General features: G+C 37.8%; 1 protein-coding gene across 7 annotated transcripts in view; it reads left to right on the forward strand.

The window, feature by feature from the left end:
* LRBA (LPS responsive beige-like anchor protein) overlaps nt 1–23474 on the forward strand; it is a 427307-nt gene that overhangs the window by 96353 nt on the left and 307480 nt on the right. For all 7 annotated transcript variants that reach the window (XM_030563560.1, XM_030563562.1, XM_030563561.1 and 4 more), the window contains exons 18-26: nt 299–391; nt 2028–2136; nt 2691–2772; nt 4871–4994; nt 5306–5498; nt 18330–19352; nt 20349–20524; nt 22528–22681; nt 23074–23254. In XM_030563560.1, the coding sequence (XP_030419420.1) occupies nt 299–391; nt 2028–2136; nt 2691–2772; nt 4871–4994; nt 5306–5498; nt 18330–19352; nt 20349–20524; nt 22528–22681; nt 23074–23254 (2135 nt within the window). The remainder of the gene's footprint in view (nt 1–298; nt 392–2027; nt 2137–2690; nt 2773–4870; nt 4995–5305; nt 5499–18329; nt 19353–20348; nt 20525–22527; nt 22682–23073; nt 23255–23474) is intronic.

Consider the following 23474-nt stretch of genomic DNA (forward strand, 5'->3'; position numbering starts at 1 on the left):
TGAAATTACAATGACCTTTTCACAGATACTGTTTTCATATCAATTGACACTTTTAGGGACTCTAACAGAATTTAGATTTCAAAATTCCCAAATATAGCTTTAAAATTCTAGTACAAAGTACTATATAATTTAGGAAAATATCATATCACATTTGTAAGGCTTATCAATATCTGTCACTTTAATTTGAACCAAGGTACAAACTTGTTTGCAGTGTGCTTCAGTTAATTTGTCAGTGTGGAAACTCTCTCTTTTAGTTGCTATTTCAAGCCATCTTGGTGTTTTGTTTGTTTTCATTTAGGGTTGTCTACAAACTTCTAGCATCAAAAAGTGAAGGGATCAGGGTACAAGCTCTAAAAGTGATGGGCTACTTCTTAAAACATCTAGCACCTAAGTAAGTACTGATTTAAATCTGAAGAAAAGGTACTGTTTCTGTATATGTTATACATATATAAAGTGTTCTGTTGACATGCAGCCAGGATACCCACTTCAGTCCATAGTGTGTACTGTTTTCTTCACTGTCATGCAATTTGTTTTTTCATAATCGGTTCCCTCTCTAGTGGAATTACTCACAATTGTGTCATAGCATCATAAAAGGCTCTTCCATCAAGCTTACCTAGTGATTTGTGACATGTCAGTGTATAGATTTGTTTTTAACACAACCTGCTTGCATAGCTCCAGCTAAATATTTAGTAACAATTAGAATAGTGAGATTAGCAACAAATATTACCAACTCTGGACTCAATTTAAGGTATCCTAAAAGTGTCTTATTTTATCTTTATTTTAAAATTGGCAAAAACATTAAAGTGAGTATTTGTAACTCAGCACTTTTGCTATATGCCTAACAAAAGTACTTCTGACTGGTTATGTGATTTAAAACTTAACTTAATGAGTTAATCTTGCCAGAACTCAGATCCAAAACACATAGGTATTTAGGATTTGTTGTTGGGTATACAGCAGAAACATTTCTGTAAATATTCACTTTGATGTTCTTGCCAACTTTATAGTGAAGATGAATAAAGTAAGAGATTATTAAGCCACCTAAACTGGGTTGGTAACTCTAGTTTATCTTTAAAATCCATCTTAACTTATTTTTGCTGCTCCCCTTTTCTTATCCCTCAGCCATCCAGAACACAGATATGTAGCCACCTGGTCTCTGTTAACCTACAGACTTCTGTCTGTAATTAGGACATCCACCATGGCAAGGAGAATGAACTTTACATAGGTCTTTCAATTTTTTCTCTTGAAACACTGACCCTCAACAATAATTGTTGATCATGGAAGTTATATAGTTGTCCAATTACAGCAGAAAGTACAACACTAGTTTCCACCAATTTATTTAAAGAGTGGACTTTGCTGCAACTGTAGTTAACATAATTACCAGCTAATGCTCATGGTCAGGTAATCTTTGTGAGCTGAATGGAGAGGGTTATGCTCTTCCCTATATCATTATCAAGGGTCCCACAAGGTCTGGGTCCAGCTTTTTGGGCTGCTGGTGGTAGTATGTTGGCACATAATGTGTGAGTAGCCCCTGTCACAGGCTGTGTCAGCATTGCAGTCAGAGGTGTGACTGCAGCATGTATAGACATACCTGCACTAGCTTTGGTCTAGCTAGTTTAAATGCCAGTAATAGTGAGAGCACGGCAGCACAGGCTGGATACCCAGGACTCTGGGCATGTATTTGAGTGGCTGCCATGTGCTGCTGTGGCTTCAGTGCAATTGTTGTTCAAGCTAACTAGCTTGGATAAGCCTACATGTACTGCAGCCACAGTTCTGATTGCAGTGTAGACATACCCAGAGGCTCAGAGACTCAACCATGCGGTAGTCACACTTTCAGCAGGTCCCAGTGGGCGGCTTGATTGTTACTTTTGGCAGATAAGGGTTTCTGTATCCCAACTTCCCCAGAACCAAGGGGCTACAAAATAAAATGCTGAAACACTTTCACCAATTTAGCACTGCTCTGGTGTACACATACCTAACAACTTAGAGATGCCCTAATTTACTTTATCCGCCTTTCTGTGTTATTTTAGGAGAAAAGCTGAAGTCATGCTTGGACATGGATTATTCTCTTTGCTGGCTGAAAGGCTGATGCTTCATACAGGCTTAATCACCATGACCACGTACAATGTCCTGTTTGAGGTAGTAATAGACTGTAGTTAGAATCCAATCTTCCTAATTACTTAGAAGGTTTTATAAAATTGCTTGCATGTTTGTGCTAATATTTTCCAGATGCCGCTAGAAACTTAACTATGGATGCAGTAAAGTTTTCTGATGCTTACTACTTTGGAAGTTCTGCTTAATTTAGATATAGAAGTAGCTCAGTGTGAATCCTTTTAAAATAACTGTTAAATTAAATAATTGAAGTAGATACTTTTAATCTGAGTGCTTCATTCCACTTGATATCATGGCTTAAGGTTATTGTAACTTTGATTAAATTTAGGGGAGCTCTTCCACTATAATTAAAATACCAATTGTGTGTCTCAGAAAATGCAAAAATTGGTGTTAAAAATAAGATTGATTCAATTACTAAAACTTATGACAAGGAAATTTCAGTACTGCTTTAGCCCTAAGATGATATGAGGATGGGTACTGAAGAAAACCTTATAAGCAAGGGGATCAACCATTCTCCAGCTAGCTTTTTAGTGAACATTAAATAGCTGTTCTTACACTGTGTTTCTTCCTTCTTCCCCTAGATTCTTATTGAACAAATTTGCACTCAAGTGATACATAAACAGCATCCTGACCCAGATTCAACAGTGAAGATACAAAATCCTCGTAAGCATTATATATCTTTTTAAATTACATCACTGTTAAGCTAAAAATGTTTGTCGTTTAAAAAAAAACAAACCAAAAAAAGCTTAATAATTATATCCAGCAGTCTGAATTAGTTTTACAGAATCATTCATGCAAGAGGGGAGATAATGCATGTTTAGTTGGAGTTAATTGGGAAACATGCCTGTCTCCGGCTTTTTGAAAGACGTTTTGTGTGTCTAAATGTATACGTAATTTAGTACTGACCCTTTTTTATGTGGTGGTGATGGTATGAGATGTTATTTCAAGACTTTTATGCACAGAGTATTTTGATTTAATACATTTTCAGGTTTCATCACAATTCTGATTGCATTATTTAGTGATGTCAGACTAAATTACATGAAGCATGGAAGTAACATTCATCTTAAATTACGTTCAATGCAGAAACTCCGGATTTGGAGTGGAAGAAATGTATCTGCTTACTATATTGTTTAGGGTAACTTTCTTTTGTAGAAAAAAAAATCCTGATTTGAGACTTTAGATTTCTTAAGAACTTCCATGAAGGACAAATTGCTGTTCTTGAGATGTGTTTTGATATCATCTGTTTGTGATATAATGAAGATATGGTATTCCATTATTCATAGAGAAATGTAAATTTTCACTTTTAAAGTTGCATTGTCATTTAATATGTGGTATAAAGATGGAGATATCTTTATCTTCAGAGTCTGGGGAAGGAAAATAACGTTGGAGGAAAATGACCTGTGTTGTAAACTTCCTGGTAGATGTAGTCAATGTAGGAAGTGAGAATTAATGGTGTCGTCTTGGTGGGATAGAGATGGGTTGAGTTGTCCGTTTCTAAATCCCATATACTCAGTTCATTCAAGTTGACAGAGTCCCTGTTAGATTAACACAGACTTCCTAGAACTGTTACCTAGGAGTCTGGACTCACTCAGGCTGTAAGGAACGGTAACTTTTTCCTGAATGCTCTCATAAGGTCAGTTCTTATATTTTATTAAATAGGGAAAATGTTTTTGAAACTTTAAATTAGAAGCTGAATTGAAACTGTGAAAGCAGCTAGACATAAATTCTCACCTTGTTCGTCTGTTTTCAAAGTTCATTCTGTTTTTCTTAAAGTAACAAAAACAATGGGATTCTTTCCAACCCCACTTCCCAAAAATCAGAATGAGTGTCTGTATTCTGCCCTCCCCCAAAAAGTACTGTATAAACCAATGTGTGTACATAGATGGTGAAAAATTCACCAAAGACACAATTTTTTTCAAACTTCTATTGTTTTTACAACTGAAACTATTTTTAAGATTGAAAATAAACCCGTAACGTTCTATTGAGTCAGTATAATCGATATTCAAAGAGAGAAACTTAGAGTACACCTGGCTTTCTTGTTTATTTTATAACATGATTCATCAGCTGGTATGTTCCTAGTCTTCCAGAGAACATATTTCTTAAAGATAGTCAGTAAATACCGATATTTCCTTTTAAATGAGTCATTTGTGACTTAGTAGGCATTAGATTATTAAACCTTGATCATCCTTAATTCCAGCATTATAGATAATGGCCTAACTCCACTCCCACTGTGAACTAAGCCAACACTGAATGCATTTGTAAACACTGGTGCTGGCAGCCGTCTGCATGGTGCATATCACTGGCAGGGGCAAAAGGGGCAGTTTGCTCCAGGGCCCCCAAACTGAGTGGCACACAACCTCACGTGCCGGCTTGCAATGCTACTCTCTGAAATTTGGCCTGTCCACCCGTGCAATCATGATGGAGGGTAAGCTGGGCCAAATACGGGTGCCTAAATTAAATGTGTGTACCATGTGAAAATTTTCTGGGAGTACCCTGTCTGAAAATCCCACTGAAGAGGAATAGTCATGGAACTCTTTGGAGGGAGGAGGCGATATATTTCTTCTTTACTTAGATGCATCTTTGATCCTGGTGGAGATGCTTTTCTTTCTTTGTATAAACAAATACATTTTTACAAGTTAGTTTTTCATTAAGTAACTATCTTACCAAAATGTTTCCTGTTAGTGAATGTAGTTTAATAAGCTCCAATATTTGATGTGCTTGATTTCTAGTTTTTAAAATGTACTTGTGAACTGTTTTACAGAGGTATTGAAAGTAATTGCGACCCTACTACGTAACTCTCCCCACTGCCCGGAAGCTCTGGAGGTTCGTCGAGCTTTTCTCTCAGACATGATTAAACTTTTTAATAACAGCAGAGAAAATAGGAGGTAAGAGGACTCATTGTATGCATACAAAGACCGTATGTAAATAACAATGTCTTACAAATCTGTCTTCTGTTTGGACTAAGCCAAAATAGTTTCATTAGGCTACCATGTCTGGGCCACGTTATTTAACAAATGTTGTATTCTTTTAGGCTTATACGTGTAATGCTGAAGAAGCTTGCATGCAGTAGTGTTTTTACATATGCTAACTTCATCACCGGCTATATGTGGTCTCAAAGTTTAATGATCTTTGTATGTTTTAATATGCTTTGTCCATTTTGAGATGTGATTTAGCAGCAGGAGTATGTGTTTTGCAGGAGCTTGTTGCAGTGCTCAGTGTGGCAGGAGTGGATGCTTTCTCTTTGCTATTTCAACCCCAAGAACTCTGAAGAGCAGAAGATAACTGAAATGGTGTATGCCATTTTTAGAATCTTGCTTTATCATGCAGTCAAATATGAGTGGGGTGGCTGGCGAGTTTGGGTGGATACGCTGTCAATCACACATTCAAAGGTGAGTGTTTCTTGGAAAAATGTTCTGAAATTGCAATAACTTTTTTTTGTATTCTCTAATGAAATTTGGAGCCTTTAAGTACTGAGTCAAATAAAAAAGTCTTCTAGTAGAAATAAGCTATTAAAATAAGTAGAAATTTGGTGGCTTGAATAGTCTATAATAGTATATACTTCAAGTTCAGTATATGGCATGTCACATTTGAAAATTGAATGACTTTTTATTGTCAGAATACTTTTAATCACAAAATTCTTTCAGTTGCTCATGGCATGATAGTGTTCACTTGTAGTAAAAATGGCATTTAAACATTTCCTAGGGCAGGTTAATCAGCGTTTCAGTGGTGTTTTAGTACTGGATTTCTGTGCAATAACAGCATGAAGTTTTTAAACACAAGGTGGCGCACCTTATCTATTCATAGACAAAAAATACCTTTTAGTAACATCAAAAGGCAGTGAAACAAACACATGAAATTAAGGAAATCAGAGTAGAGGCTGACATTCCATCTGTATAAAGCCATGAAGGGAGACAGGAAGGTAAGGAGGCTGAAGGAGAATCCCATTGTACGAATACAGATGCCAGTCTTCCTCCTTTCATGGCTTTTGTTGGCTTGTTACAACCTGAACAACACTGCAAAACACATTTTATTATTAACTTTTTCTTCCAAATTGAGTTATAGAACTAGAAAAAGCCACCTCTTCATTTCTCTTTCCTTGCACCAAGAAAAGAAAAAAGTCTAACATAAAAAGCTGTGAAACTTGTCTTCTGGGTTTTCAGACAGGTAAATTGTAAATTACATACTTTTAAAATTGTGTCTTTTACCCACATATAGAGAGCATACAAAGCTGCACATCTTAATCCCACATTACTGTCCTTACATGGGTTAACTTCCTCTCAGAAAGTGTCAGTCTATTTAGACCACTACAGCACTACTGGTTTATCTTGTAGATCACTAATTATTGATCCAATAAACAGCTCTATAATCTATTGTGTGTGGTTATGTGTGAGAGAGAAGAATAAATGTCCATATACTAAAAATGCTTGCAAATGTTTAGTCAATGAACATTTCATGATTATAGGTGCAAAGGATCTGGGACCACATCTTAATCCATGTCAAAATGTGTCTGCAGTGACATAGTGGTGCATTAATCCTTTGCTATGCCAGCTCTATATCAAACCTGAAGTGTTCCCATCAGCATAGTGGTGTGTAGGTGGAGTGGGCTGCAAACTATGACCAGGGTAAAGGCCACTGAAGTTTTGTTACAAGTTAGCATAATTTTAAGCAGCTCTGGGGCTGCTCTAAATTTCTGGGAATTGAACCAGCCATTGGCTGCCCCCAGGATCGGGGTAAGCAGAAATGTGGCATAAAGCCACCCCTTTGCCTGAAGTTTGCCCATGCAGCTTTGGCATACCTGAGGAGTATGCCCCTAGTTTCTAAACAATACCTGTAAAAATTAACTCATAGTTGTTTTGAAGTTCTTGTTTGTGAGATGTGTGTGGAGAAAGAAGGCAGCAGTCTGCAATGAGAACTAATGGTTGGTAAAATTAAACATAAAATACTGTGTTAAAATCCAAACACTGAAATGGACTTGTGGTCACTAATTTTATATTATTTCATACCTATAACTCAAAATGGCTAACCCAGCTATTCTAGAATATGTAGAGAGAACCTAGATGTTTGTAGGAGACCTTATTGGGGTTAAATAGTCAAAAAGAAATTCTGGATGAATTATAAAATCCCTGAAAACAAGAACTTGATGATGCAAATACTGCTACATTCTTAAAATAGATTTGGTTCTAGTTATCTGAAAGGACCTTAGTTAAGAACATAGAATGGCCCTGCTGGGTCACACCAAAGGTTCATCTAGCCCAGTATCCTGTCTTCTGACAGTGGCCAATGCCGGCTGCCCCTGAGAGAATGAACAGAAGAAGTAATCATCAAGTGATCCATCCCCTATCGCACATTCACAGTTTCTGGCAAACAGAGGATAGGGACACCATCCCTGCCCATCCTGTCTAATATCACTGATGGACCTATCATCCATGAACTTATCTATTTCTTTTTTGAACCCTGTTATAATCATGGCCTTCAAAACATCTTCTGGCAAGGAGTTCCACAGGTTGACTGTGCGTTGTGTGAAAAAAATACTTCCTTCTGTTTGTCAATCTGCTGCCTATTAATTTAATTTGGTGACCTCTAGTTCTTGTGTTATGAGAAGGCATAAGTAATGTTTCCTTATTTACTTTCTCCACACCAGTCATGATTTTATAGACTTCTATCATATCCGCCTTAGTAGTCTCTTTTCCAAGCTGAAAAATCCCAGTTTTATTAATCTCTCCTCATTTGGCAGCCATTCCATGCCCCTAATCATTTTTGTTGCCTTTTTCTGAATCTTTTCCAATTCCAATATATTTTTTTGAGATGGGGCAACCGCATCTGCAGGCAATATTCAAGATGTGAAAGTACCAAGGATTTATATAGAGGCAATATGATATTTTCTGTCTTACTCTCTAACCCTATTTTAATGATGTCAACATTCTGTTTGCTTTTTTGACTGCTGCTGCACACTAAGTGGATATTTCAGAGAACTATCCACAATGACTCCAAGATCTCTTTCTTGAGTGGTAACAGCTAATTCAGACCCCATCATTTTATATGTATAGTTGGGATTGTTTTCCAATGTGCATTACTTTGCATTTATCAGCGTTGAATTTCATCTGCCATTTTGTTGCCCAGTCACCCAGTTTTGTGATATCCTTTTGTAGTCTTTGCAGTCTGCCTGGGACTTACCTATCTTGAGTAGTTTTGTATCAACTGCAAATTTTGCCACCTCCCTATTTACCCCTTTTTCCAGACCATTTATGAATATGTTGAACAGGACCATGCAATACTATACCAAATGGGATCTGAGGTGCTTGAGCCTCCACCCTGCCCGCCTGTTGCCCAGGTTCGAACAAGAAGCAGGCTTGCAGCCAAGAAATTCCTATTGTGAGGGATCCTTAGCTGTGGAATACACGTCTAACTTCAATTTTCCAAAGCCCAGATCTGTTGCGTTACATTTGTTCCCCTGTTTTTTTTTGCGTTGCAGGGGAGGTAGTGGTGAGGGAGAAGAGAGATGAGCGGGTGAATAAGTGAGGTTGGTTGCAGAATGTGTTCTGGGTTTGAAGTAGTTAAACAAGATCTGGAATAGTTCAGTCTGCTGAATACTGGTCCAAAAAATTCTCTTCATAGTTTCCTGCTGCAAGAATTAAGATTTTTTTTAAAATAGGACTGTTAATACCTTATTCTGTGTATTTTCAGATTAAATTAAATGTTGGTAAAGGTAATGGTTACATTTTACACTGCAACTAGTGATATAAGGATAGAGATGATGACGTATGTGGGGGGTGTGCGCCTTAAGCATTGATATTAATATTCATTTGGTTATGAATTCTTAAAATTGTTTTTCCTAATTAACGTACATTTTGAATACTGTAGTATATACTTACTTTAAAAAGTTGTAAATTACCCAGACTCTTTATATTGTATGACTTTATAATACTGTGTGGAAATAATTCAGTTGGTATATTGCTAGATGCTAAGTGCGTCAATGATTTGTTTGATTTCTAGCATGCTTTCCAAACTACTATGGAACCAGCAATCATAGAGACCCAAATATTTTTTTCCTTAATATTGTTGAGGAAATAACCAGTTTTTTCATTTAATCTCTAATTGTAGGGAGGTAATGCTTATTTTTCCCCTTTACAGCCCTTTAAATCCCCTCCCCCCCAATTTATAACGCCATTCTTTGATAAAGAACTAGTGTATAACGGACTAGTGTTGCAGAATTGGATAGGTTTTGCAGAGCTACACATCAAGATACATGCAGCTGCTATAAAAAGCCAAAGAAACTCAATTGCAATTTTATTGTCCAGTTTGATAGATTTCCTGCCACCTTTGTAGCAGGGAAGCTGTTTGTCACTGTAACCCTCTCTTTCAACAGCTGCACTATGCCTTATAAGCAGCAATGGTTTTTCTAGCATAATTGCACTACACTGGTTTCTTTGCTTCCAGAATTTAAAAGGTGTGGGTAACCTCTTTTTGGCTAAATTTCTCTGTCTTGCTCATGCACTGCCTTGATTTTCATATTATATCTTTGTGCTGTTTCTTCAAAGCTGAACATGATTTACCAAAAATTAAGGTTTAAACTGTTTGATGAAAATATTCAGGAAAAATTTAGATCAAAACCCAATTTTGTTTCCTTTCAAAGTACATTGAATGTATGAAACCACTCACCTTCTTTATTTTTTCTAGCATAATAGACATGTTAACTATATCCTGAACTTACATCTGTCTAGATCTGTTAGTGTGCAAAGAGGACCAATGGTTTCATGATTAATAATAGGAAACAATAAAGAATGGTGGACAAGTTGCCTTCTTGACCTTTCAATTTCCCCAAGATTTAAAGAAAATAATGATTTATACAATATAATATACCATGTACTTGAATGTTTTAAAACATTGAAAAGTGTGAACATTTAAGTATTTCAGGTCCTTTGAAATATCTTTTAATTAAAAAAAGTTGTCATGTTATCAAGTAACGAAATTAAAGATAAATCATTTGGATAAGGAAACATCTTGGAATATTTTAATAAAATTAATGAAATTTGCATTAATGTTATGAATCAATAAGTGTTCAAAAATACTTCCATTTGCAGACTGAAGTTGTATCAGTTTTGATCTGTATGTGGAAATATTTCAGAATATTGTTTACTAATCTGAATAAAAAGGGATTTGATAATCCTAAACAAAATGAACATGTTTTAAAATGTTTGTTTTTTTCAAATTTCTAAGTGATTATTCTCTACCCAAATAATTTTAATTGGCATAGATAAGAAGCTGAATAAATCATTTGGATATTTCCTCTTTTTGTGCCCTAAAAAACGGATAATCCCCTTCAAGAAGAGAAAAAAACTGATTATATCACATAGTGAATTTGATGTGCATAGAATTAAGCTGAACTTTGTAGCTGGCAGGTACAGAAAAACTGGAGACACAGATCAGCAAAAATGATTAGATCACTGGAGTAATAGATCTATGTAGGAAGATTAAAAAAGCTTAATATGTAGGAGAGGAAGCATTGTCTAGTGGAATGAGCAGAGGTCTGGATGCCAGGACCTCCTAAATTCCAATTCCAGTACTGACCCTGAGTTATTATGAGGTCTTCGGCTAGTTGCTTAAAATACGAATTGCTTAATGTTTTCCATCTCTAAAATGAGAATAATATTTAGCTACCTGACAGAAATGTACTGAGGAATAGTTAGCTTATGCAATATCTTGATCTAAAATGCTTCTTAACACCTCAGCAAGGACTCAGTGATTAATGATAACTGTTACAAACATTGTAATCTGTAAAATGGAGGATGAGGATTTTTTTAGGGTAATGCTAAGGGTATATGTGAGGCTAAGTAGGAACAATGGTATGAAATTTAAAAAAACAATGTGTTTAGGCTGAATATTGAAGTAGGGGAATGAGTCTATAAAGACTCCATAAACGTAAGATACTTCAACTCTCCTTAGAAAGGTGTGTCAGGATTATTTGATATTTTAATACTATTAATATCTGTTAGGTAAATGGTTCTTCAGCTCTTCTGTTCTGCAGACTGTTTCGTGAAGGAGAACCGCTGCTATCTACCTAGCACCACTAGCATACCTCTCAATCTGCCAGGGCCCACAAATGGGCCACAATGTGTCACAAAGGCCAAACATGAGCGGAGGAAGACTAATTATTCATGCAGCAAATTTAAAATGTGCGATTAATTGAGTGTAACTCTCTCTTTTTAAAACTTCAGTTTCTGATGTAAATAATTTTCAACAAGAAAAATTAAGGGGTTGCCAGATTTGTGTGGAATGCAGGTTACTCTGGGATTAAAATATGGGGCCTCCCTGAAATTAATGTATGTTCAAAAAGTATGGCTTCTGGCACCTTCCTCCCCCTCTTTCTCAGGTGAGTCCCCTGATATTCCTGGGTGTGGATGGAGGAGCCTGCTTACTACTGACTTCTAAGTGTGGTGTGACCTCCAGCCTCAGCAGGAGGGAGTGGGAAGCAGGAGTACAAACCACTCGGGAGAGCTCTTTGACAAGCAGCATCCATAATGGGTGGGGAACTCTGTGCCTCATTGCCTATATTCTAACCACTGCATTTGGGGAAAAGGGATGTCATGGTCAAAGTCACAGGAAAAGATTTTTGGATGTAGAAAGTTAGATCGAAAAGGGAAGGGAGGGCCCCTCTGCTCGGCTGTATTTCTCCAGCTCAGGGCTTTTTCTCCTGTCAACACTGGTTCTCCACTTGTAAGGTAACTCCCTTCTCTTCACGTGTCAGTATATTTATGCCTGCATCTGTAATTTTCACTCCATACATCTGAAGAAGTGAGTTTTTTACCCACAAAAGCTTATGCCCAAATAAATCTGTTAGTCTTTAAGGTGCCACCAGACTCCTCATTGTTTTTGTGAATACAGACTAACATGGCTACCCCCTGATACTCTGGAATTGTAGCATCTCCCTCTCTCTGACCAGGCACTCAGTGCCTTTCTGCTCTGACTGGTCCAGCAGTCAGAAAGGTTTCCACTCACTCTAGAAAACTGACCCTTTTAAGGTCCTCTATATCCCTTCAGCTTCTCAGGGTATGTCTGTGCTGATATAGCTATGTTGGTAAAGCCCAATACTGTATATGCACTATAACTGAGAGCAGTTTTTCACCACCTCCCCAAATGACATTAGCTACATGGACATAGCTGTGTCTTCAGTTGGCGTTTTGTCAGCCTTGTCTATATGTTGGAAGTGAGGTTTTTTTTGTACCCCTGACCAACATCATAATGCCAGTGTAATTTCTGAGTGTAGACCAAGCCTCTTCCTTTTGTTTGTTTTTTATAACCCTGCTCTGTCACTTCTCTCTCGATTTCCTCCTTTTCACTCATTTAAAACTTAGCTGTGTGGGGAAAAGCTGGAGGAGAACTGGTTTCACCTAGGATGTAGACGTTTTGTTCTGTTCTGGTAAGACCTATTCTGGTGGTGGTGATTTTTATTGACCATCCTGTTCAGAGACAGACTCTCAGGCACAACTCCATCTGCGTAGCACAAGCAGAATGAGACAAAAGAACAGTGAAGATCATCATAAGGGTTTAAACAGAGTTCCTAATCCAAAACAGAATTCATAAATTGTACGTAGATATATTCCCCAAATCACCAGAATAGCCCAGATACACATTTAACTTCCATTTAAATGAAGACTTTTATTAGTCAATAGTGACTGATATTTGCCATTCAGAATAACTTTCTTATAATTCATTTGCATTTTGATAATAAACATAAGAGAAAATTAGTTTAGAATTTAGTTTTTCCCTCTGTAAGAAGCTTGCTGGGGATATGGCAAAATATGTTCCTTTGAGGAAGGTTGTGTGGTGGGATTAATGTATATAGTACCTCTGTCCCTTTTCTCTGACAGATTCATGAAGTGGGATTGGTATTGGCAGGTATTGGTGCCTCCAGTCAAAGTTGATTTGTTTCTTGCTTGGAGTGGAGAGTTTCCAGGCCTCAGCTGTTAGCATTGCTCCTAGGAGGGAGGAAAAACAGGTCAATAAAGCTCTCAGAGTAAAAATAGTAACAAATACTAGAATTATGAACAGTTTATTGATGAGCTTAGCAGCATAGGAACTAGTTTACAATAAACCTTGCTATGGACAGCAGTACTGTCACTGGCTGGCTAGCCGGCCAACCAGTTACCCATGCCACCTCCCTCTACTCCACAAAAATGCGCATATATATATATATATATATAAATAATCTTGGGCGGGGGGGGGGGAGATGAGGGGGCGTGGAGCCTAGACTAAATCTTAACACACAGCTAAAATGCCTCTTTTGCATGTTAGTTTTAATACAAATGTTAGTCGTCTTAACCTTTTTGCATATTGCATGCTAATCTTCTTGTCTGGCAATCAGTGAACGCTGAATGTCAAATTAAGTTAAAATTAATGGCAGAGGAGAATGTTGTAGTTATTAGCTTACAAGTGTCTTTAACTAGTAGTGCATGGATGTGGTTTTCAAATGGCTATGGATTAACCATCACATGATTGTGAAGATTAATGACTGGCCTTTTAGCTCGCTAATTTAGAACAATTTCTGGTAATTAATTGTGAATTATCAGCTTTACAGTTGCAGGTGCTTTAAGAAAAATTTAAAAATGACCGAAGATAGGTGAATTTAAGTTTTTCACCTGTCATTTAGCTTTCATGTTGTTACAAGTTTACATGAACAAGTATTTATATCTTAAAGTTAAGTTAGCTCTATGCTATTCATATTTAAAAAAGAATCTGGTGACTTCTGTTCAAGTGTACATTTTGTTAATTGTTGCCTTCATTAATCCTAACCCTGGCTTTTTAATGTTATGTTTTAAAACACTCTCAGTCTGCTTTGTGAGAAGCGTTTCATAAATTCAATGTCATGGAATATTTGTTTAGAAAATAGTTGTTCTTGCCTTTCACATTTAACAGGATTGTGCCATATATAGAGTCCATGTTAATTAAGCTAATTTGCAAATTAAAGTCACAAAACCACAAATTTAGGTAGGCTTGCTACAGTGTTGGTCTTTGCACAGTAGCATTTTATATTTTTTTATATACGAAGAAAACCTTTAATTTGAAATATTGCTTTGTAAAGTCCCACATTATAGTAAGCTTGCTTAAATTTGTGTTTTTGTTACTTTAATTTGCAAATTTGCACTTAACCAGGTGGAAGAGGTGGATGAGGCTTTTTTTAAACAATTAACAAAATATCCAAAGCCCAAAATTTGGTGGTGATGGGGGACTTCAACTATCCAGATATATGTTGGGGAAAATAACACAGTGGGGCACAGACCATCCAATAAGTTCTTGGACTGCATTGCAGACAACTTTTTATTTCAGAAGGTTGAAAAAGCTACTGGGGGGATGCTGTTTTAGACTTGATTTTAACGAATAGGGAGGAACTCGTTGAGAATTTGAAAGTAGAAGGCAGCTTGGGTGAAAGTGATCATGAAATCGTAGCGTTCACAATTCTGAGGAAGGGTAGAAGGGAGTACAGCAAAATAGAGACAATGGATTTCAGGAAGGCGGATTCTGATAAGCTTAGAGAGCTGATAAGTAAGGTCCCATGGGAATCAAAACTGAGGGGAAAAACAACTGAGGAGAGTTAGCAGTTTTTCAAAAGGACACTATTAAGGGCCCAAAAGCAAGCTATTCCGCTGGGTAGAAAAGATAGAAAATGTGGCAAAAGACCACCTTGGCTTAACCATGAGATCTTGCATGATCTAAAAAATAAAAAGGAGTCATATAAAAGTGGGAACTAGGACAGATTACAAAGGATGAATATAGGCAAACAACACAGGGATGCAGGTGTAAGTTTTGAAAGGTAAAGGCACAAAATGAGCTCAAACTAGCTACAGGAATAAAGGGAAACAAGAAGATGTTTTATCAATAGATTAGAAGCAAGAGGAAGACCAAGGACAGGGTAGGCCCACTGCTCAGTGAGGAGGGAGAAACAGTAACAGGAAATGGCAGAGATGCTTAATGACTTCTTTGTTTCGGTCTTCACCAAGAAGTCTGAAGGAATGCCTAACATAGTGAATGATAATGGCAAGGAGGTAGGTTTAGAAGATAAAATAAAAAAAGAACAAGTTAAAAATGACTTAGAAAAGTTAGATGCCTGCAAGTCACCAGGGCCTGATGAAATGCATCCTAGAATACTCAAGGAGTTAATAGAGGAGGTATCTGAGCCTCTAACTATTATCTTTGGAAAATCATGGGAGAGATTCCAGAAGACTGGAAAAGGGCAAATATAGTGCCCATCTATAAAAAGGGAAATAAAACCAACCCAGGAAACTACAGACCAGTTAGTTTAACTTTTGTGCCAGGGAAGATAATGGAGCAAGAAATTAAGGAAATCATCTGCAAACACTTGGAGGGTGGTAAGGTGATAGGGAATAGCCAGCATGGATTTGTAAAGAACAAATCATGTCAAACAAATCTTATAGCTTCCTTTGATAGGGTAACAAGTCTTGTGGATAAGGGAGAAGCGGTGGATGTGGTATACCTAGACTTTAGTAAGGCATTTGATACGGTCTCACATGATATTCTTATCAATAAACTAGGCAAATACAACTTAGATGGGGCTACTATAAGTGCATAACTGGCTGGATAACCGTACTCAGAGAGTACTTATTAATGGTTCCTAATCCTGCTGGAAAGGTATAACAAGTGGGGTTCTGCAGGGGTCTGTTTTTGAGATCGGCTCTGTTCAATGACTTTGATATTGGCACAGAAAGTATGCTTATTAAGTTTGCAGATGATACGAAACTGGGAGAGATTGCAACATAATTCAAAATGATCTGGACAAACTGGAGAATGGTCTGAGGTAAACAGGGTGAAGTTTAACAAAGACAAATGCAAAGTGCTCCACTTAAGAACGAACAATCAGTTTCACACGCAAACAATGAGAAGAGACTGTCTAGGAAGGAGTACGGCAGAAAGGGATCTAGGGGTTATAGTGGACCACAAGCTAAATATGAGTCAACATGTGATGCTGTTGCAAAAAAAGCAAACATGATTCTGGGATGCATTAACAGATGTGTTATGAGCAAGACATGAGAAGTCATTCTTCCACTCTACTCTGTGCTGGTTAGGCCTCAGCTGGAGTACTGTGTCCAGTTCTGGGCACCGCATTTCAAGAAAGATTTGGAGAAATTGAAGAGAGTCCGGAGAAGAGCAACAAGAATGATTAAAGATTTAGAGAACATGACTGATGAAGGAAAGCTGTAAGAATTGGGTTTGTTTAGTTTGGAAAAGAGAAGACCGAGAGGGAACATGATAGCAGTTTTCAGGTATCTAAAAGGGTGTCATCAGGAGGAGGGAGAAAACTTGTTCACCTTAGCCTCTAATGATCGAACAAGAAGCAATGGGCTTAAACTGCAGCAAGGGAGGTTTAGGTTGGACATTAGGAAAAAGTTCCTAACTGTCAGGGTGGTTAAACACTGGAATAAATTGCCTAAGGAGGTTGTGGAATCTCCATCACTGGAGATATTTAAGAGGAGGTTAGATAAATGTCTATTAGGGATGGTCTAGACAGTATTTGGTCCTGCCATGAGGGCAGGGAACTGGACTCGATGACCTCTCGAGGTCCCTTCCAGTCCTAGAATCTATGAAATTTATTTAAAAAATTTAATCTTGATTTGAGATTTTTATGATAGAAATAAGGCTGCTTTAATTGCATCAATTTAGTTTTAAAAGCCTTCTTTACCCTCCCTGTTACTGTATGTGTATGCTTTCTAGCTTGCTTTTACAATATGACTCACCTTGCATTTTTCTGTGTCTTGGGTCTGTGTATGTCACCATATAATATCTGGATTTATCTTCCCATAGGATTACATGACCAGCATCTAAAGATGGCAATTGTCTGTATTGACCTTCCTTCCCCCACTTTTTGCAGAACATAATAGAAATCTGGAAAGCAATTTCATTAGTTTAATTTCCAAAATATTTTAGCAAATCACTTTATATTGGCTTCCAAAACCATTGTGTGTCTGCTGTTTTGGATAAGAAAACTACAACTGCTAAACTGTACTGCATTATTTTTACTATAGAGCATATATTTAAAAATCACCCTTAATGAGGTAACGAATAACGTGCAGCTGCTGTGCAATACCTCTGTAAGTCAAACAGCTCAGTACTTGTAATGTCCCTATTTCACAACAATCTTAGATAGGTGAAGAAATGTACTTAAGCTTATTCTTACTGATTTTGTAACTGGTGTGCATCAAACACATACAAATTAACACCTGACATCAGTACACAATACGTGTATTAATAAAGTTGCCAACTGTCTAATCGCACAAACCCAAACACTTTTGTCCTGCCCCCTTCTGCAAGGCCCTGCCATGCCCCCTCTTGAGGCCCCACCCCTCTGCTCACTCCAGTCCCCCTCCCTCCATCACTTGCTCTCTCCCACCCTTGCTCACTTTCGTCTAAAAAGTCTTTCTTTAAACTTAAGGAGCAAATTTTGTATTAAAAATTATTTACTCAAACCCACAACCTCCCACAATATCTATGTACCATTTTGGAGTCAGAGATATGAAAGAACATCTTAAATTACCGTCATGAATTTTTTAGATGTTCTTTCATTTTAGGGTTATTTAATTTATTTTTTTTAGCAAGTTTTGGTTTTTTCCTGGGAGGGCACTGGATCCAAGTTTTAACCTGAAATGAAGTTTTACAGCAGAATTAAACTCTTAAAATAGGAATTGGTAATGGAAATTAGATATTAATAAGTGTTGAAAAGTGATGGAGAGGCTAAAGACGTGAGGTAAAAAATCCGTAAGAGAGAGAGACAATAAGAAAGAGTTTAAGAAAGAGTTAAATCCTAGCAGTGGTATAGGCCCAATGGTATACTATATGGAGATGGTAAAATTGTTAATGCTGGAGAAAAGAAAGAAGTGTTCAATAAATATTTCTGGTCTGTATTTGCAAAGAAATAAGATGTCGTAGTATCATATAAGGACAATGAAGTACTTTTTCTAGTCCATTAGTAACTAAGGAAGATGTTAAGTACTAGGGATGAAATTTTTTCAACAAGCATCCAAGAGTCCTTAAAGAGCTGCTTTTTTAACTTGTACATTATGGTGGACTGGTAGCAGCAGCACAGTTAAGGTTGAATTGCAACCTTGCAGTTTGGATACTACTGTTGTTCAGTTGCCTGTGAATCTACTTTTGTAGAAGAATCTGTCTTCTAATTTTGATTTCTAATATTCTTGATAATCCTTTGGTTTTAGGTAACGTTTGAAATGCATAAAGAGAGCCTTTCCCAAATGTATCAAGATTACCAAAGGAAAGGTGGTGAAGGAATTGGAACAGTTCCTTCAACTCCTGTTAGAACCATCTCAGGAGTTAACAGAGAAGCTGAATTCTCAAGGAGGCAACAGCATGTGGAGGTGAAAGAAGCTGCTGCTTCTGCATATGTTGGGGCTAATAGTGTGGAGCACAGTGCTCAGAAAAATGAGATAAAAGCCTCATCTGAATGTGAGCTACAGAGTCATTCACCATCTAATGAAGGGAAGAAATCTGAGGGAGAAAATGGTCAGAGATCACCTGACTTAAACAGAGCAGCTTGCTTAGAATTTCCTTCACAGACAGAAGCAGTAAAACCAGGGGATTCAGAAATCACTTCTGGAATTGCTGAAGCAATTGCAGATTCTCTGAGTAAAGCTAACGAACTTGTGGAAGAAACAGCAGCTATTGATGGGGCTTCTCTAACTGTACAAACTGTTTTAGAAGGGGAGACACCTGAAAGCCCAGAAATGCTGGAGGAATTTACACCAGAGGTGGAAGATGACTTTGTTGATTTAAAAGAGGAAAGCAGTCTGCCTTTACCTTCAGAAGAGTTGGTACTAAAACCCAGTGAGGAGACTAGCTCACCTGAAAGTGAAAGCGAAGTAACAATAGCAACGAAAGAGGAAACTATTGTTGAGGAAGAACCTGAGTCAATACTTTTAGAATCCAAAAGTGCTGAAATCTTGAATGAGACAAGAGAAGAATTGGCTTCCTTATCAGAAACAGTGACCGCTGAAATCCAAGTAGAGACAAGTCAACGAAATTCAGAAGTGAGTGAGAAGTTAGAGGAATTAAAAACTGATCGTAGTGAAACCAAAGCAACTGGAGAAGATGCAAACACACATACTTCAGAGAGAAAAATTGCCAAGCTTGATGTTTCCAGTGTTGCATCAGACACGCAGAGACTGGAACTAAAACCCAGCACAAGCCGGGAAGCAATTCAGCCTCTTAGACCCCTACCTGAGGTAACTTTTATATACCTCCCTATGCCAAATTAAAACTGTACCTAAAAAACTAGACTGATCAGTTTGATATTTATAAGAAAAACAAAACTCTTTTCCAACAGTACAGTTTGAGAAATTAGTGAAATTCTGTACAGTTCATAGGATTTTTGTAGGCTCCTGAAGAAGCACTTTGCTGGCCCCAGGAATCAAATAGCTAAAATGTTAATAGATTTGTGTCATCTGTAGTCTCTGAATTGAAGAATAAAAAAGTAGCATTGTGGATTCTGAGGTTTCACCTCGAATTCCCTCTATTTTTCAACTGAACTTCCTTCTTATTTCTTCCATCCCCTTAAGCCTTCTATCTCTCTGAATCCTCAGAGATCTCTTGTAGTTCCAATCCATCAGTCAGAAAAGAGCTGGCCTGAATTCCCTAATGAAAGTTGTAGAAGCTATTTTTTAGCTAATTGCTGCTAATGTACATCAGTTGAGAACTCATTCATTATCACTTTAAAGTACCAACATAAGGATGTGTTTTTAGTAAATTTTAACTCAGAATTGGGCTTACGTTTTTGCCCTTACTGCAATGCTCCTTGAGACTTCTGCTTCCAGTTCAGTGATACTGATCATGGTTAAACATTGATGTAGATGAGTACTTCCCTCCTGCAGAGACACCTGCCAGCCGATGCCCTTCATCCTACAACATTCTTCCTCAAAGGAGGAAGATCACTGTCAGCAGCAACATATTCTCCCCATGTGGTAAGGTCTAGTTGCTGCTTATTTTTGTCTAGACTGGCAGAGATGGTGGTGCAGTTGTATTGTAGTTTGTAGGTTTGGTATAATCCATCAGTAGTGGCCCTGCAATTGTATTGGTTTAATTCTTAGATTTATGTGCATTTGTAATTTTATATAATGTCTAGGCTTACAAACCTATTAAATCCAAAGTGAAACTTTTCCAGTAAACACTGCTGAAATTGAATTTTTGTTACTTTGGATCCTGCCTATATTTTATGCAAACAGATATCAAGGCAGGAAGATTCATCAGGACAAGACTTGGCTGCTGCTTCTGATGGGCAGAGAAGAGATTCCAGGTCGACTATGTTTCGTATTCCTGAATTTAACTGGTCCCAGATGCATCAGCGTTTGCTCACAGATTTACTTTTTTCAATAGAAACAGATATACAAATGTGGAGAAGGTAAGTCTGTGCTTTGTAGGAAATCATATTTGCTAGCATTGCACTGTAACAGAAATCTAAGATGTTATTGAAACCTAATGCCACTGCTTAAATTATTATATTTCTTTATATATTTCAAAGCTATTATTAATGTATGAATTAGTTATTTTGGGGTCTATATCAGGGTCTTCTCAGAATTGACTACCAGTCTTCAGGAATGTTTAAAGATGCGTGTATTGGTTGAAGGGTTACATACACATTCTGGATTAAATGTTGGCCCCATTAAAGTCAATGGGAGTTTTGCTATTAACTTCAATGGAACCATGGTCCAACTCTCTGAATAGACAGATAGCAATATGCATCATCTTAAGAGCATTCACAATGTGAAAGCCAGGAATATATTATTTCTTTAAAGAAACTTCCCCTAAAATTAAATTACTTTGACATAAGCAAACAGGTGCTGCTATGTATGTTTCTATGGAGCTGAAGAAATTATGTTGTCCTATGTGTGTTAAAAACAAAATTTTGTAACCAAAATCTGCAAAATATCAATCAGTTGTAGCAATGAAGGAAAAATTGGAGCTAGTCGTGCCTCTGGTATTTGCGTGTGTTTATAGTGCTATTTTTTATCAGTATGAAATAGTGAAGGTAAAAATTGGTTCTCGCTACCACGTAGCTATGCTCGCCTGATAAGAAGATACGAAGGAACTATTTAAAAAAAAGAAAAAAAACAAAAACAATTTACAGGTGCATAAAATTTACCTTGAGATTTAGATGAAACTTTTGTTTGCCTTTAGAACTGAAGTTTTAAGACATGACTAAAGTACACCTCTACTCTGATATAACATGGTCCTTGGGGGAGACACAATCTCACCACGTTATAGGTGAGACTGCGTTATATCAAACTTGCTTTGGCCCCCCCGTTCCTTTTCCCTGACCGCCCCCTCCAGAGACACCCGTCCCTAATCACTCCCAGAACCCCACCCCCTACCCAGGTCCCCTGTCCCCTGACTGCTCTGACTCCTATCCACCTGCCCCGCCGCCCCCTGACAGGCTCTCACCAGCTGGGGTGAGAAGTGGAGCAGCCCGGCCCCAGCCCACTCCACTCTGCCACCTCCCAGCTGCGGCGCTCAGCTTCCCACTGCCAGTGATTGCAGGGAGGTTGGGGAAAGGACGCCCTCCACACTCGCCTGCAGTGGGAAGTGGAGTGACGTGGCCCCAGCCCGCTCCACTCTGCCACCTCCCAGCCGCAGTGCTCCACTTCCCGCCACAGCGAGTACAGGGAGGTTGGGGAAAGGATGCTCCCCCATACTCACCTGTGGCAGGAAGCGGAGTGCTGTGGCTGGGAGCTGGCGGAGTGGAGCGGGCTGGGGCTGGGCTGCTCCACTTCCGCCACTGCTTTACCGCCTTGTATGTGAACCCACCTTATATCGGTTCACGTTATATTGGGGTAGAGGTGTATGTGTTTAGGACAGCACCAGGTTTACTCAAGATACTGTGGATAATTTAGGACTGTGTTGAAAATCTGTTATCTGTGTTTTAACAGTATTTAGGTTTTTGTGGTACTATATTAATTTCTTTGCTTTAAAATTGTAATGTGGTGGACTTGGTTAATATTAACTTTGTTCTTCCAAAGCCTTGAGTTAAAATCTAGTTAATATCCCCAGAGAAACTGTATTTTATTGATTTATACAGTGCTTTTTGCTGTACCAGATGATGACAGACTAATCTATAATGAATAATTATCCACATGACTATTCACAACACACTTGGACCCAGTTACTAGGTTATGCTCTGGAGAGGATTAGAAATGTGAAGGAAGGGCAATTTGAGGCCAAGATTTAGGTTCCGTTGATTGAGCCTTGTGAGGATGCTTACATGATGTTTTTGGCTGCATCACAGCTATCTCTGGTTGATACCAGTTTATTTGCTTTTGAAGGAACTTAATAAACTTGCTAAAAACACAATAAAATAGACATCTATTCTGAATGCTCCCCTCCCGACATCTTACTTTTTTTGGACAGCCATTCTACAAAGACTGTGATGGACTTTGTGAACAGCAGTGACAATGTCATCTTTGTACACAACACAATTCACCTCATCTCTCAAGTTATGGACAACATGATCATGGCTTGCGGTGGTATATTGCCATTGCTTTCTGCTGCTACATCTGCTACAGTAAGAAATTCATTTTCTGTTGCATAAGTGATTACTTGTGGGCATGGGCAGGCCTTTCTTCATATAGTACATTAATAGGAATATCTGTCCACTTGAGAGAGCATGGATCTATATGGGCTGTTCCCTTAGGAGGAATTTAGGCTCCTGCTGTCATTACGTGAAGATGGAGGAAGAGCCATCTAGAGGGCTTGGGGCCTCAGTGTAGCCTGGAATATGATGTGGTTATTCTGTCTGCATTCTTCCAGTTAAATTCTTCAGCTTGAAGTATGTCTAATTACTTTGGCAATGAGCAATAATGGACTTTTTACAAACCTGGTTTCTTCATGGAATTTTTAGTTATAAGAATGATCTTTTATATAGAAATACATGTGTTCAATTTTTCCCTCTCATAGCATGAATTAGAGAATATAGAGCCAACTCAAGGACTTTCAATAGAAGCTTCAGTAACATTTCTCCAGAGATTAATCAGCCTTGTGGATGTGTTAATTTTTGCAAGCTCTCTTGGCTTCACTGAAATTGAGTCTGAGAAAAATATGTCATCTGGAGGAATTCTGAGACAGTGCCTTCGACTGGGTAAGCAAGTAAAAGTGCTTAATGAAGGAAAATGGATTTCTTCAAAATAATGTTAACTATCATTTAACTTTTGTTTTTGTATATTTAAGGAGAATAGTTTTAGATGTTTGTTATACTTCACTTAACCAAATATGTTTCACCTTGTGGCTATTAGATCTGAAGTTTTCTAACCTTTCAGTGACTTTTTCATATCTTGTGTTTATTTACTTGCAGTTTGCCC

The sequence above is a fragment of the Gopherus evgoodei genome, chromosome 5, assembly GCF_007399415.2.
Source record: "Gopherus evgoodei ecotype Sinaloan lineage chromosome 5, rGopEvg1_v1.p, whole genome shotgun sequence".
NCBI classification, from domain to species: Eukaryota; Metazoa; Chordata; order Testudines; family Testudinidae; genus Gopherus; species Gopherus evgoodei.